Here is a 16,289-nt window from a genome sequence, read left to right on the forward strand (position 1 = left end):
TCTTAAATATTTGATCAATATGCACACTAACTATGTTCTTTCTAAATAACAAAAACTTTAATCTGATTGTGTGATTGCTAACCTGCTAACTTGTTTGCCTGTCTGTGTGCGTGTTTCTTTCTCTCCTGTATCTGTGTTGGCTATAGGCTGTAGAGATCCTACCAATTGAAACTGAATCAGACACAAGGGCAGAGGTACTGATCCGCTGCATGACTTTACACAGACTAACCTTTACCAAACCCTTAGAAAAACATACACTGTGCAATTAAACATTACTGTTCATTATATAGCAGGGATAGGGTCCACTTAATTTTAATTCGGTCTCCAGAATTTGACTTTAAAACAGTAGCTTACTGTTTTAATCTTATACAGGATCATACTGTGAAATGCATGCTAGGTGAAAATAATATAACAGCACTATATGCGAATGTTAAAGATTACAGGTATTTACTATTAATACCAATGCATCTTGAGAAAATAAAGATACACTGCAGCCAGTATATTACTGTGAATTCAGAGAATAGATGAAGACACTGCAAGTTGAGAATTTATTTAATAAAACAGTCTCACAAAATAATGTATCCTCAAGAAGGCAGGCAGGCACAAATGAAGATTAACCAGAAGACATGAGAAGGAACAAACTACCAGGAAGAGTAACGCAGGGACAACCAGGAAGGGAAGACTATACAATACACCGACAACCGACAATACACTGATCCAACAAGAGACAAAGAAAGCACAGAGACTAAATACACAGGGTAACGAGGTTGAGAAACAAGGGACAGGTGACACAGGGGCTCTGAACCAGGTGAAACACAAAGGCAAGAAAACACAAGGCAGGAAGTAAAACAAGACATGACAAGGAAGAAAACAGAGACTACAAAATAAAATAGGAAACACTACAACAAACACTCACAATCGTGACATAAACAGTAATTTACTGGCGAAGCTGCTCCCAGTATATTACTGTGCATTTACGTTTGACAGTGTAGCTCTTATTAAAAAAAACATTTATGGATAAGACTTTGTCAAACTTCAAAGACTTTATTGAATTAAAGATTAATTGTATCAAGGTATGCATGCACCTGGGATGCAAGGATGTTCTCAGAAACGTTCCTACATATTTACATCATACACATAGGGGGCTTTACTTTCTTTATTCACCCATTATTTTGAATCAATTATCAAATTGTTCCCCTGGGGCTGTATTACAGATACTTCCCATCTTAAGTCTTAAGATAGGAAGAGTCTAAGGATGGATTTTTTCCCAATTTGGTATTATAGAAGCAAATCTATATAAACTAAAAATAAAAAACTATAAACTAACTCTACAAATCCTATCTTATCTTAGGTTAGACAATCCTAAATACCAATTTGAAACTAGGAATGCTAATTTCAATGTTTGTTTTTTTGTCCGATAGCTAAACCTTCATTAACCGTTAAGCAACAAGCTGCCAACAAAGTCTTGCGTCTATCGATAGCTGCGGACTTGTACCGGTTGCTCACCCACGATGTTGCTTTTAGAACTGCTTGCATGTCCACACGATTGGTACAAGTTTGCAGCAATCTGGGACACGGAATGTAGCACACGTCCAAGCTTGTCTCCACCACATCCACCTGCGAGGATGTCAGCCCTGTGCCTGCCTGGCATACTCTGATTGTAGGACAGCCGATTTAACCCGCCGTACAGTAGAATTTGTCACAGTGCTCTCTGTTATGAGAGCTGTCTAGCAGTTGCTTGTGAGAGCCACAAAAGAGTTAGGACAGCTTAAAAGTATATTTAGGATTATGGGAAGTGAGGATGCTTGTGTAATCCACTTTTACAATCTTAAATTAGGATAGAAACGTATCATCTAATCTAATAATAATAATAATAATAATAATAATAATAGCTGTAATAATAGCTTTTTTCCTAAATTTGGTCCTAACCTTAATTACGATGGCTAACAAACAGTTGAGATAGGATCTGCAAGCAAAGAAGAATCTGTAATACACCCCCTGGGATCCATTTTGGGCTTTCTGCTCTCTTAAATGTAGCCACAGAGAGGTCAAATTGGACATTGTGTCGGTTGTAAAAAATTGTTTTATGGCTTAAGTTGTTTGTAGTCCACAGTCTCTATGGAAATTATGTACTGGATTCACAAAAACAAATGTGTGCTACACAGAGGCTTAGTGCTTATGTTGCATTTATTAAGTAACGCCATTTATAAAGTAGATCACCTTTCTGAATTTTCTATCACTTTTTGAAATTGATTGTCAGTGAAAAGCAAAAAATGTCACCCTCTGAGTGCCTATTCATGCAGCACACACATGATCATACTGAAACACACATACACGCATACACATACACACACACAAAGGGCCCATACCCACCTGAAGTGGCTGTCAGTAGTGTTCAGCATTATAGCTGCCTCCCAGATGTTTCTCTCTGCTGGCCTTTCTCCTCTTATTCCTTTAGAGCCCCAGTGACTTTAATGCCTGGTCAGATTCTGGCATCATCAGCCTTTCACCCCCCATAGGACACACCGTTATGCAACAGAGCAAATGAAAATGAGCAAATCAAATCATGACCCTGCTCTTGTCTTCTTATGAAAGATATTTAAATGGGACTGACCAGCCTGTATATACAGTAGATGTAGAGGAAATGCGATTTACATAGAACTTTGCATATCTAAAATCACTGAGTTTCAATGTAATTTTATTATTATTATCATAGAGTATCAGAAGCAGATAGCTACCAAGTGCCAAGATCATCAAAGGTATCTGCTAAGAAGAACTTTAAACATTTGAATTCAAATCAAGAATCATTGAATTCTGAGGCTTCTGTTCTTTCAACAGATATTGTAATTTATTTGATATGTGGTGCTAGACTAGACTAAGATATAACGCACTGTTTTGTTTTTTATATTCTCCAGAATTCTCACATGGAGCTGAGCAAGTACCAGACTTTGCCGGGGAAACTAAAAAGTAAAAAGAGCAAGCCGATGGCCGAGCTGAACGGCCACAGACAGAGAGATGGAGAGAGTTTATCTCCGGTCCAGCCTTCTCCTGTCCACGGCCGGGACTACACTCTCAGTAAGTTTTTCTTATGTAATCAACAGGACACTAAAAAATTTGTTTTTATTATTTTGCCTGTCACACGAAAGATAATTTTCAGTATTTTCTACCTTTTGAAAGAAAACTTTTAATGAAAGGTGTTGATGGTTAAGTCTGTAGATTCCCCAGAGCAAGTGGGACATTGGGCCTCATGCAAGAACCATTAGAAAAAACTAACTTGTTGTTGCGTACGACTTATTTAAGAAAATTTGTCGCATTCACTTTGCAGAAGTTTTGTTTTGTACTTCCATAGTACAATAATTTTCACGAGTGGTCCAGACCGGTCCTACAAGTCACTGAACTATATTATAAACCCAACACTTTTGTCTTTGCCCCCATTTTTCAGGAGCTGTACTCAAAGATCTAAGACTTTTTTTACTTACACAAAAGGCTTATTTTGCTCAAATATTGTTAGTGAATTAGTGAATACTTTTCATTTGCCGAGATAATCCATCCACCTCACAAGTGTGGCATATCAAGATATGATTAGACAGCATGATTAGTTCACAGGTGTGCCTTAGGCTGGCCATAATAAAAGGCTACTCTAAAATGTGCAGTTTTACTGTATTGGAGGGGTCCGGGGGAGTCCAAAAACAGTCATTATCTGGTGTTGTGGTTAGGGTTTATCTCTCTCTCTCTCTCTCTCTCTCTTTCTCTTTCTCTCACTCTCTCTCACTCTCTCTCTCTCTCCCCCTGACTGCAGTTTGTTGTTGTATTTGAGTGGGAAAATTCTCACATTCAATTGCGTCTCACATTAGATGGCGTCGGCACTTTGAAGGAGTGTTCTCTTCACGGATGAACCCTAATCCTAACCCTAACACCAGATACTGACTGGTTTTCGCCTGAAATGGGCCTATATCAGTTGGATCCAGGGAACACATATATGTTGTGCCTGTAGTCCTTGCAGAGTTTGGCACCAGTCCTTAAAATGGCACCCCCTCACCATGCACGGTTTAGGCTGTAGCGGGAGTTGTAGGAGGAGAAGGTTTCTACAGCCTCGGTTCCTACAGCCTTGGACCCCTAATAAACTCAAATTACCATCTCCAACAGAAAACACTGTTCGCAAACTGCTCCAAACCGCCCTGTTGTAGTCCAGCCTTTACTTCCGTGACGGACGTGCGTCACTTTGTAATTCACGTTATAATGCTCGCCTAGGCTAGCTGCTAGTGTGGCAAGCCCACATACTCTGCTTCTGACTAACTTGTAGTGCTGACCTAGGCCTGCGCATGTGCAACTCCCAAAAACGATGGAACAAAGGTGAGATGCCTCACTCAGTGGCTGAAACAGAGAGCTCAGCACACAGGGTAAAAAGAGGAGCTGCAGCAATGTGTAGTACAACAAAAAGATGGTGTTTTTTTAAATTAAATCATGTAAACCTATTTTGATACAACCTCTATATACAATTATGAACCTGAAAATGCGCATAATATGAGCACTTTAAGCCCCGTTGTGTGAATTTCTTCTTTTTAGTCCTGGGTAACTCTTGGGTTTTTGTGACTAAAACTTGCCCATGAACAAGGCAGAACAGACATCCAGGGCCACACGGAATCTGTGGATGGAGAATTCTGCTGAATTTTCTCAGATTTTTCGCAAATTTCCCACAGATAAAAAAAAAAAGAAAGGCAAATAAAACTCAGAACGTTAACTAGGGGTGGGAATCACCAGACGCCTGCCGAAATTGTCATGATATACTGTTGCGATTTTAATCATAAATATTCTGCGATATGTTGCAATTTAAAACCTTTTTGTCAATGCTAATGTTAACACATCTCCACTCTAAGCAGAAAAATAGTCTGCTAATTTAGCAGATTTTCCTTCTGGATCACCGCTGAAAACTATAAATCAATCTGCAGATTATGTTTAGGTCTGCTAATGACCACATCTTCCCAACTGTCACCTCCTAGTATTCAATTCATGCAATTTCTTACCACTTTGTACTGTTAAGAGAGTTTGGTGTATCAGAGTTGGAACCTCACAGAAAAGGAGAAGTAAGATATATGAGATAAAGACACAAAAATATTCTTGCACAAGGCCCATTGTTTCTTTCAGATGTCATTGTTCACTGCTGTTAGCACCACAAATAAACTTCAATTCACCTCAGTTATATATATATATATATATATATATATATATATATATATTCTCTGGCAGATAAATTAAAACCACCAAAATAAAATACCACAGGGGTTAAGTGGGAAAATATGTTCTTGAACAGACCTTAGCAAAAAACCTAATATATAATGCCTAATAAACTGTAACCATTGAATAACTCTTCAACTCAAGTAAACGTCTACTAACTTTGCTCCAACTGCTTTCTTCTCTGTGCCCTTTCTCCCTATCTCCTCCTCCTGTCTGTTTTGCTGTTGGATCTTTTGCTCTTTTCTGCGTTTGTCTTGTGGCTGCAGTTCGCTGCAGGAGTGCCAGTGCTCCGGCTTTAGGTACCGTATGCCCACACAGAAATTCAAATGTCAGCACAGGAAATACACTTTTGATAAAAACCAAGTCATTTGGCTAATTTTGTTGCTGTGACTCTGAAGCCATACAAAAGAGCTTTTATGACAAATAAAATGCTGTCAGTTGTCATAAACAAAACAAGATTGACAGCCATACCTCAGGGGTAAGCAGAGGCATGGTGATACCGGGATTATAAGGAATCCTTCATGACTCAGAGAGCTGACAAAGATAGCCTGGCTCTCTCGCATCAGCATTCACTGAAACACACGCACACACGCACACACACACACACACACACACACTTAAAGCTAATAGGCATATAAGCACACAACCACCCATGTATCAGCCTACACAAAGCCAGAGTTTGAAGCAGGAGGGAGAGGGCAAGGAGTGCAAGCTTTAGGATGTGTGCAGTTCTATATAAGATATTATGCAAGAAAAAATGAATGTGTGCAGTTCAACTAGCTTAGACATCCAAAGTAAACAAAGGCAAATGTAACCTGACATCCCCTTTTGCTCTCACTGCCTCACAGAACAAACACACACACAGGATGTCTTAAACAGGATGTCACTGAGAAAGAGCAAGTTGAGCAAGTGCAAAGTAAACAGGCAACATGTAATGAGGTAGTAACAGAATTGCGCAAGTTTGTTTTTACCACCAACTTGGTTAAACTCCACAAGGAGGGAGTTCTCCTTTTAGCCTCTGGTCAGGCTTTTGATAGGGATAGATAGAAAATTAGTGGGGGATGACTTCCTTACTCTTTAGATCATCCTGTTGGCCCAGGTGACCTCTTATATATGGCTTGGACACTAATGTACATGTATATTTTTATTTTGGAGAAAAAGTGGGTGTGGCTAATCCTCGCTTCTGCTTTATTTCTTCTTGCTTTTGTCTCATTTCACTAATCTCCTCTGCCTCAGGATCCCCTGGAAAACATGACCTCTATAATGTTGGTGGGTATTGCATCTCAAGCCATGAACCCATCCACCTTCTGTTACCATCCTCTTAAAGTCAGTGTTCTTGACATGAGATTAGTGAATAATATACCTTGGGTCAAATGTACCTGTTTGTAGTGCAAGTGTTCATCGGCTTCATGGAAAACACTAAGTAAAGTCATGGATACATTATTGTATTAATTCAGAATTACCCTCTTCTGTTTTAATTTTCATCAAGTGAAGGACACTAAATGACCAGAGTTTTGAAGCATTATTATTGTATATATTTTTATATATATAAATATATATACTGCTACCAATGTAAGAAAGAGGAAAAATGTGTGCTTTACTAATTTTGGATCCCAGATTTCTACTTTGATGAATCAGAGTGTCAATTCTTCTATGCTTGTGTTTTTTTCTGGCAGGGCATCCAGAAAAGCTAGAGGAGTGTGTTCTGTCAGACCAGTCCCCCCTGTCATCTGGAGTGGACTCTGGACAGCAGTCCCCTGTCTCACCAGAGAATAGGAAGAGTCAAAGAGGCATTAAGAAACTCTGGGGGAAGTAAGTTTAAAAAAAATATATGTGCACATCAGGGCCATCAGGGACAATATTCAGAAGTACCTTACATACATACAAGTGAAATGCTCTCACACACTCTTGAAAAGTTCTCATATACACTACTGACATGCTCTCATATACACTACTGACATACTTTCATATTCACTACTGAAACACTTTTCACTTTCAGTAGTGTGTATGAGAGTGTTTCAGCAGTGTGTATGAGAGTGTTTAAGTAATGCGTATGAAAGCATTTCAGTCTTGTGTATGAGGATGTTTCCGTATTGTTTGTGAGCGGAGTTCACATGAACGCTTTTTACTTGAATAGGAAGGGGTATATGAGAGCTTTTTAATAGTGTGGGGGAGCATTCTACTTGTATGTGTGTGAGGTAATTGTGAATAATGTCCCTGATGGCCCCTCATACATACAATACAGGAGTTACACACAAACAGTATCCTTTTCTGTTTTGCCTAATACAGCTACATTATCTCAGTCTCTGTCCCTTTTTATATTTTTCCTTCACACACTTATCAGTGTTTCCATTGTACCCAGGATCCGTCGCAGTCAGTCAGGCAGTCCTGCCCAGGTTCACTACTCTGAGCTGGGAGAGTTCAAGAGGGGAGGTTTCAGAGCTACAGCTGGACCAAGATTGGCCCGTCCAGGGACCACACGGTATAAAAACATAACTATACTTACACTTACTGTTTTTTTCATACATAGTATGTGTAAAATATTCTGTGTGCGAGAGGGAGAAACACTGTATTGAAGATAGTTGCCAGTTGCATTACTATTAACATTGACACCACAGGCTTTCCCTAATATCTTGGTAAATCCCAATGAGATAGTAATGGAGTAATGGCAGCCTCTACTGTTTCCTGGTCTGGGATGTTTGTTTGGACTCTACTGACTGGGACATGTTAAGGTCTGCTACCAACAGTCTGGATGAGTACACTGAGGTTGTGACGTCATACATCAGCTTCTGTGAAGACTGCCATGTTCCATCATGCACCCGGGTGAGGGACAACAATGAAAAACCCTGGTTCACAGCCAAACTCAGAAGGTTAAGGTTGGATAAGGAAGAGGCGAAGTACAAGTTTAGCAATGGGGTGAAAGAAGATAAACGACAGTACTCTGAGAAGCTCCATCACCAATTATCAGCCAACAACGCTGTATCTGTCTCGAAAGTGCTCAAGCTAATCACCAATTCTAAACCTAAAGCCCCCCCACTCCACAAACGACCAACGCCTGGCCAGTGACCTCAACAAGTTCTGCTGCCGCTTTGAAAGACAAAGGGACAGTCCTGTGACCGTAAGTCCTTGAGTTGAAGTCCTTGGAGCGCCATGTGCTTTCCCACCTCAAAGCCATCACCAACCCCCTCCTGGACCCACTGCAGTTTGCCTACTGTGCAGTCAACCTGGCCCTCCACTACATCCTCCAGCACCTGGACTCTGCAGGATCCTATGCTAAGATCCTGTTTGTGGATATAGGCTCTGCCTTTAATACCATCATCCCGGGTCTGCTTCTCCCAGCTAGGTGTGCCTGACTCCCCCTGCAGGTGGATCACTGACTTCCTGTCTGATAGGAAACAGCATGTGATGTTGGGAAAACACATTTCCGACTCACAGTCCATCAACACCGGATCCCCTCAGGGCTGCTTTCTTTCTCCTCTGCTGTAGTCCTCTGTCCTCTGCAGGACAAGGGCAGACTGCAGCGTGCCATTCAGTCTGCAAAGAAGGTGAATGGCTGCAATCTGTCGCCGCTCCAGGACCTGTACGTCACCAGGACTCTGAAGCGTGCTGGAAAGATTGTGGCGACCCTGGCCACAAACTCTTTGAGTCAATCCCCTCTGGCATGAGGTTGATTTCCATCAAGACCAAAACCTCACTCCACAAGAACATTTGTTTCCCATCCACCACTATTATCAACAAGGCCTGGAACCCACCCTGACACTCTCCACCTCTCCATCCATCTTGATCCACCTCTGGCTCTACATGCTACATGTACTTTCTTATGCTGCTGTGCTGCTATTCTTATTTTTATTTTTAATACATACTGTGTATATATGTTAATACTTGTTATATTCTGGCACTTGATTCTCTTAGCCATCGTGTATTTAGAGATTGTGTGACGCGCATCTACAGCGCCAAAGCAAATTCTTTGTATGTGTACAAAACTTACTTGGCAATAAAGCTTTTTTGATTCTGATTCTAATAAAGGTATGTTCATGTGCTGTTACATTTGTACTACCTTCCTACTTGGACAAAGCCTTTTGAGTCCAAAAGCAAAGTTTACACGATTCTTTTCACAACGTCCACGTCTTCCATGTTTGATTTGGTTATATACATCTCAGCATAGTGATTTTCATATTTTACTAGCATGAATAAGTTGTAGCTAAGTGGATGGTAGGAATAATGGATTGAAAAAATCTACTACACACTTGTTAAATGGCCAGCAATAATTTGTTGTATATAAGCTGAAAAACACAAAGATTCCATTGTGGTCATCTGTATTATATATTACTCACACACCTTTAAAATCAGCTGTAACCCAACACTGGTTCCAGGTCCATTAGTATCATTTCAAACTTGTTTCTTTGTTCAATGTTAATATTTGTTTTTTTCTTCCATCTCCATGTCAGAGATCTGAAGATGCCTTTTTGTAAGTGGAGCACAGAGCAGGTGTGTGACTGGCTTGAGGAAATTGGACTTGGTCAGTACAGCATTCTTGCTTGCCAATGGGTTACCAGCGGTGATACTCTACTGTCGGCCACCCAGCAAGACCTAGAAAAGGTACATACACACACACACTCAGATTATCTCCTCTATATGGAGCATGTTTCATAAAATGGTGCATCTGAGACATCTGTCTGACTCAGTTGGTCTACCTGACAAAAAAATCTTCCAAATTTTTTTTCAGTTCTACCTGTCTAATCATTGCTGCTGTCTGTCTGTCAATTTGGCATTTAGCAATGCCTGTCTCTGCTTTTCAACCTGGTTGTTAGTTTCGCCTTCAACACTGTCACATTGTCCACCTCACCCCCGTTGTCTCTCTCATCAGGATCATTTTAATTAGATAGTTCACTCTAGTGGTGGAATATTTTCTCAGATTTAAGATGTATTTAATTTAGACAGTTTATTGATTCCCAGTGAGGAAATTACAATTTACACTCTTACACTGTTTTGTTAGTAATCACTACACACAGGCCTGAAACACACACGCTCGAGAGATGGAGCGATGTTAGTTAGTGCTGGTTGGGGGGGTATGGTGCCTTGCTCAAGAATACCTGGCAGTGCCCAGGAGGTGACCAATCCACACTCTGTACTTTGGTCTGTATAGGTACAAGATCCAGCAACCCTCCGGTTCCCAACCCAACCCCGTATAGACTGACCGACTACCACCCCTTTGTATTTAGCTGTGACAACGTGAAATAAGATATTTCTCTCACTGTGTCTCCAGGAGCTGGCGATGAAGAATCCGCTCCACAGGAAGAAGCTCCTATTAGCCATCAAGACGTTCAGCAGCAAGAAGTCTGAGAAGTCTGCAGAGCTGGATTACATCTGGGTCACTCGTACGCACTGAAAACCACACAATGGAATAAAACACTCACTGACAGAACTTCATTCTGATATTCCCTTATAATAAACTGTGATATTTTATATTCCAAAGGTTGGCTTGATGACATTGGACTTCCTCAATACAAAGACCAATTTAATGAAGGAAGAGTGGATGGGCAGATGCTGCAATACCTCACTGTGGTGAGTTAACTAATAATCATTAGGGTTGGTTACCGATTTCTATGCCTCGTTTCAGTGGCACTCCTCCGAAACTGACTTTACAGGCAACAGAAGCATCACTTCATTTGATGCTTGTTATAAGTTATTGTTATTACATTTTAAATAAATAAATTAAATTCGACCATATGGCCTTTGCAATAATCAAGGCGTTGTTTAATGTTGTTTTGTGCTTTTTTCAGTCAACGGCACCGTTTTATAAGTACTGATATTGGAAAACCCTAAACAATACCCAACCCTAATGATCATAGTGATCATGATCATGATGATTGTCAAATTTATTTGGTGGAATAACAGCTGATACACAGTACACAGCTTTAAAGTTTAACCAGGGTTTAGCGAATTCTAGATAAGAAATCGGGTTGCCCCATCTGTCTGTCCCAATCTTATGAAGCAATATTTCAGGATCCTTTTTTAGTGAATTTCTTCAAATTTGGCCCAAACATCTAGCCTGGTTGACACCAGACCCTTCTCTGTTGTAACTGAGAATGGGTCTGGGGAAGGTTCATTTATTTCCAAAGGAGTGTCACAAACGGATGCCACTCAAATGCCTCTGGGCGCAATTGGATAGACCTAAAACCAGTTAGAACGATGAAGGAGATGACGTATGCTGATATATCAGACTTTTGCCAAATCTAGTCAGCAACAAGAAGTCTGAGAAGTCACGGTTGTGATTGGTGCCTCGATTTGGAAAAATTGGAAATGGGCTTGAATAGGCTCTTGGCCAGACGAACCTGAAGAGCAAATCTCAAAGATTTTGAAAGTCAATGGGCAAGGGGACTGTACCCTCACAAAATATTGTTTGGCCATAATTGAAGAATTCCTAGACTGATTATTCGGGCTGCACGATATGAGGCAAATATCTTATTGTGATTATTTTTGGCTGATATTGCGATTGTGATACGATTCACAATATTGGAGGGAATGATCATTTTTCTATCATTATTCTTATTTTTATAGAAAAATATTAAAATGAAAAAATGTAACTGATTATAGTGTGATTTCTGCAAGGATCTGTACCAAACAAATATTTTTTTTCTTTTTAGTCTGTAGGATACAATTTGTAGGCTGGGACATCTCTGCAGCACCACAATACTTTGTTCAGAATGGTTTGACACATATTTCGCCTTTAACAAATATTGCGCCCGCACTTTGCAATATTTCATATCGCAATTTAGATACATTTTTATTATGTGTAGTCCTACTAATTATGACAACATTTCACACTAATGTCTAATAATAAGGATAAAATGACATTTTATGAAAAAATGCTTTTCTGGCCATTATTCAATGCATTCGTGTCTCAGTGGTAGAGTGGTTGTCTGCCAATCGGAAGGTTGGTGGTTTGATCCCTGCAGTCCCATGTCGAAGTGTCCTTGGGCAAGACACTTAATCCCCAGTTGCTCCCCCCACAGTGTAAATGTGTCTGAATGTTTATCTGATGAGCAGGTGGCACCTTGTACGGCAGCCTCAGCCACAGTGTATAAAAGTGTGTGAATGTTAAATGGTTTCTGTACTATGTAGAAGCACTTTTGAGTAGTTGTTATGACTAGAAAAGCGCTATATAAATACATTCCATTTACATTTATATACTCAGCAACACAAGTGGAGACTTTGGAGTTTTGGTGCTGAATTGATGAAACTAATCTTGAAACAGCGGTAATTGTTTAGATCTTTTGTGCTGCCAGGTTGAAAATTTGTGTGAAGCATCCACGTTTTGCTTATAAAAAACACGCTTTATACCTTTTCATTAAACTGCTTTAAAATCTTCACTACATATGTTATATGAGTCTGGAAAGGAATGAATGTAAACTTCTCCTTGACTGGTTGGCGAAAGCATGCAACAGCAAGGCAGTGCAGCTTTGTTGTCCTTGTTTTTAGCCATGTGTCTATTTCTGTGTGTACTTTGAAAGCAACAAAATTCCATAGTCAAACGTGTGTACAGTATGTGCACACTTTCTTGGCCATTAATTCTTATTCTATTTTTTGGCATAATACATGAATTTGAAGTAGTCGTTTTCACTTGCTCAGGATTAAAATTGACACAACAAAAAACTTTTCTCTTCCCCTTGTCATAATTTCACCCCTCTCTGTCTTCTCTCAATCTCAGAACGACCTGTTATTTCTTAAAGTGAGCAGTCAGCTGCATCACCTCAGCATCAAGTGCGCCATTCATGTTCTCCATGTCAACAAGTTTAACTCCAACTGCCTCAAACGCAGGCCTGGAAATGAGGTAAGTAGATATTTTGTGTTTGTGTGACCATGTTGTTTAAAAGAAGAGCTGAAGTGTATGCTAGTTTTGGCTTGCTAAGCAGTCTTCAGTTTCTATTCACCACATATCTAAGCAATCTAGAAAACTTGAGGTCTGCTCCAAATTCTTATGTTAATCTTGATTGTTATAAATATGCTACAAATACACACGGAACTGCTGCTTTATGATTTTCACAAAAGCCGAAATGAACACATTTATCACTAGCAGGTAGCAGCTAACAGCTAGCTCTAGCAGCTAACCAGGCAAGCAAGCTGGCAAGAACAAGACAGAGTAGGTAAATTAAAACAATGTCTGACATGAAAGCGCATCTTGATGTTACGTAAGGGCCCGGTTCATGTGTTACCAACATATTAATTACATTGTGTGTCTGTTAAGAGGTATAAAGGCACTCTAAAACCTTTTACTTTAAAAAAAAGAAGACGTATTGGGTCTAAGCTAGCCTACTCAGACAATGTCTCAGCTTTTTTTACTCTGTTCCTTCCTGTAACCTGGCCAGAAAACTCCTTCTGGTCAGAGTGAATTCTACAGCTTCTTGTGAGCTCCTTTCTCCACTCCACAGTGAATAAAACTCACTTAATCAGACACTCTGTCTCAATGCTGTACGGCACTTTGAATTACTATACAAATAAACTTCACTTAAATTCAAATAATGTGTGTGTTTCAGAACCACTTCAGTCCCAGTGATGTGATTCAGTGGTCCAACCACCGAGTCATGGAGTGGCTGAGATCTGTGGATCTGGCAGAGTATGCACCAAACCTGAGGGGCAGTGGAGTGCACGGAGGGCTGGTAGTGAGTACACACAATCCCACAGTTTATGGGACAACAAAAAACTAAATGCTACAGAAAGCATCTTAAATTTGTCTCTTCTCTCATAGATGCTGGAACCTCGGTTTAACTCAGACACGCTTGCCATGCTGCTGAACATCCCTACTCAGAAAACACTGCTGAGACGCCACCTAGCCACTAACTTCAACAGCCTTGTGGGAGCACAAGCTCATCAGGAGAAGAAGGAGTACACTGATGCTGTGGGGTACACCCCCCTCAGCATCACAGCTAAAGTCAAGGTAAGATAATACAAGTACAATAATAAAGTAGTTCATAGTAACTTCATTTGTATTGTACATTTTGTAAAAGGAATGCAGTAAAAAGTGATAACGATAAGGAAAATGACATGACATGAACTGAGCACATGCACAGAGAATTAATGTAAAATAAAAATAGGGATAGAATACCATAATTAATGGAAATACTGTAAGATAATACTAGAATAAAAAGGCTGCATAACATATAATGGAAGGTAAAACCTGCTGAATAATAATTATACAAATACAGTTAAAAATATTCATATCAGTGCCCATGTTTGTGGCATCAGTAGTGTAGATTTGAATTTTTAACATGAAAACTGATGAAGTACCAAGTACCATTAAATGGCTTAGAGTGGAAGAGGAAGTACTTGGAGGCAACAAAACTGTATTAAGAGAATGCACACCACTCTTCTTGCGTGTGTGAGAGAAAGCACCTTAATCCGAGGCAAAACCTTGGTGTGTCAGCGCAGTTTAAGCTCTGAGCCTTTCAGTGTGTTTAAGCCTGTCAGAGTAGAGTAAACCCCAGACTGCTCTGCTCCTCCTCGCAGTTTTAAACCCCAGCCATCAGCTGCAGCCTCAGCTTTAAGTCCCTCTGTGCTCGGCTAAAGAAAAATGGAGGAATAATCCGCCCTTAAACACAATGCTGTCGGCCCATTTGTGACCTTGAACACTTAGATCTTAAAGGCCGTGTTGCTGGGTTAATTTTCCAAGGAATTTGCTTGTTGGTAATAAACATTTAAACTATTATCCATTGCATTTGATGTTGTTGGTTATCACAAAACAGAATATAATATGAAAAAGTAGGTACTGTTATACAGCGGTTTGCAATGATTCTCATGGGGAGATTTCACAGGTAGGGCTGGCAAGTTAGACCATAGACCAAGGCATGGTGCCTTCTATTTCTAGATCTAGATAAGTTTACCAGTACTTATCTGAATTTTTAATCAGAATCATGTATTATTATAAATTAGAAAGAAAGAAAGAAAAAAAACCTTGTGCCATGTTATAAGTGTTGGCATTACATAGTTTGTCACTAGAGGGCACTTTAAGTTTCATATCTTAAGTTTGTATTTTTATTTTTTTTAAACTGCATTGTCATATTATTTTAGTGAGGACTCATAAAAACTACAAATAACGTTAGGGAAATCAGTTTTTGTTTTGTTACATGTTTCTGGATTTTTGTTATTTTTAAATATATATCAGCCGATATATTGGAATACTGGATTTTATCAACCAAATATTTGTATTGATGTTGGCCTTAAGGTCAAGAAAGCACGACCTTTATTGGTCGCGCTCTACTCTCCACTCATTCTCCTTCCATCAGGCCATCAGTTCTTGGCAATTCCTTATTTGCCTTCTCACACCTGACAGGTTTGAAATTACACGGCTGCGGGCAATTATACATGTTATTAGTGGTTCTCTTCCTCATCCAAATCAGTCGCCATAGTTCTAGAGCTAGGCTGAGGCTAGTCTCCTCCTCGTCTCCCCAAAGTTATATCATCATTGAATTGCAAAAAAAAAACCTGTTAATACCAAAAACAACTAATTGGCCTTTAACACCATTTGGAGACATTTTTAAAATGATAAACATATCTTGAGGGCTTTATGTGCCCATTAATCGACAGTGGTGGTTAACTTGCAACATGGCCTTTAAATTCCTTATGCAACTCTGTGTGTTGCATAAGGAATTTAAATATTTATGTGCATCGTTTTGTGGACAAATATAACCTCTGTGCATGCGTGCGTGCGTGCGTGCGTGCGTGTGTGCGGATCTTCTCCCTGAGGACTAGCCATATACCAAGTTATATTCTATAGAGCTTTCTAATGAAATCACAGTGGCTTTAATTAGTAAGAGCAAGCTTACCACGTGTATAAAAGCGGCTTTTGCCTGGTATCACGTTCTACTTACATGCAGTAAATGCAAAATTGATGTGATATTTAGATGGAACAAAATACCTCCTTTCACCTGCCAATAACATGTAACTTCGTATCAAATCAGCATGATTTCATGTGCTCAACATATTGAACTTTCTCTTTTTTTCAACAAAGTGCAGATCGTCTCTCATATCTCCCTCCATTCAAATTGTAATCATTT

At 39.7% G+C, this 16,289-nt stretch overlaps 1 protein-coding gene across 24 annotated transcripts in view; it reads left to right on the forward strand.

Annotated features, from left to right (window-relative positions):
- ppfibp2b (PPFIA binding protein 2b) overlaps nucleotides 1–16,289 on the forward strand; it is a 142,418-nt gene that overhangs the window by 115,842 nt on the left and 10,287 nt on the right. For 19 of the 24 annotated variants that reach the window (XM_032523287.1, XM_032523290.1, XM_032523291.1 and 16 more), the window contains 12 exons: nucleotides 147–194; nucleotides 2,916–3,075; nucleotides 5,502–5,534; nucleotides 6,472–6,504; nucleotides 6,912–7,047; nucleotides 7,598–7,717; nucleotides 9,684–9,834; nucleotides 10,502–10,613; nucleotides 10,712–10,800; nucleotides 12,947–13,069; nucleotides 13,773–13,898; nucleotides 13,985–14,173. In XM_032523287.1, coding sequence (XP_032379178.1) covers nucleotides 147–194; nucleotides 2,916–3,075; nucleotides 5,502–5,534; nucleotides 6,472–6,504; nucleotides 6,912–7,047; nucleotides 7,598–7,717; nucleotides 9,684–9,834; nucleotides 10,502–10,613; nucleotides 10,712–10,800; nucleotides 12,947–13,069; nucleotides 13,773–13,898; nucleotides 13,985–14,173 — 1,320 coding nt within the window. The remainder of the gene's footprint in view (nucleotides 1–146; nucleotides 195–2,915; nucleotides 3,076–5,501; nucleotides 5,535–6,471; nucleotides 6,505–6,911; nucleotides 7,048–7,597; nucleotides 7,718–9,683; nucleotides 9,835–10,501; nucleotides 10,614–10,711; nucleotides 10,801–12,946; nucleotides 13,070–13,772; nucleotides 13,899–13,984; nucleotides 14,174–16,289) is intronic. The other 5 variants (XM_032523294.1, XM_032523298.1, XM_032523302.1 and 2 more) reach the window with 3 other exon arrangements.

Source organism: Etheostoma spectabile, chromosome 8 (assembly GCF_008692095.1).
Source record: "Etheostoma spectabile isolate EspeVRDwgs_2016 chromosome 8, UIUC_Espe_1.0, whole genome shotgun sequence".
Taxonomy (NCBI): domain Eukaryota; kingdom Metazoa; phylum Chordata; class Actinopteri; order Perciformes; family Percidae; genus Etheostoma; species Etheostoma spectabile.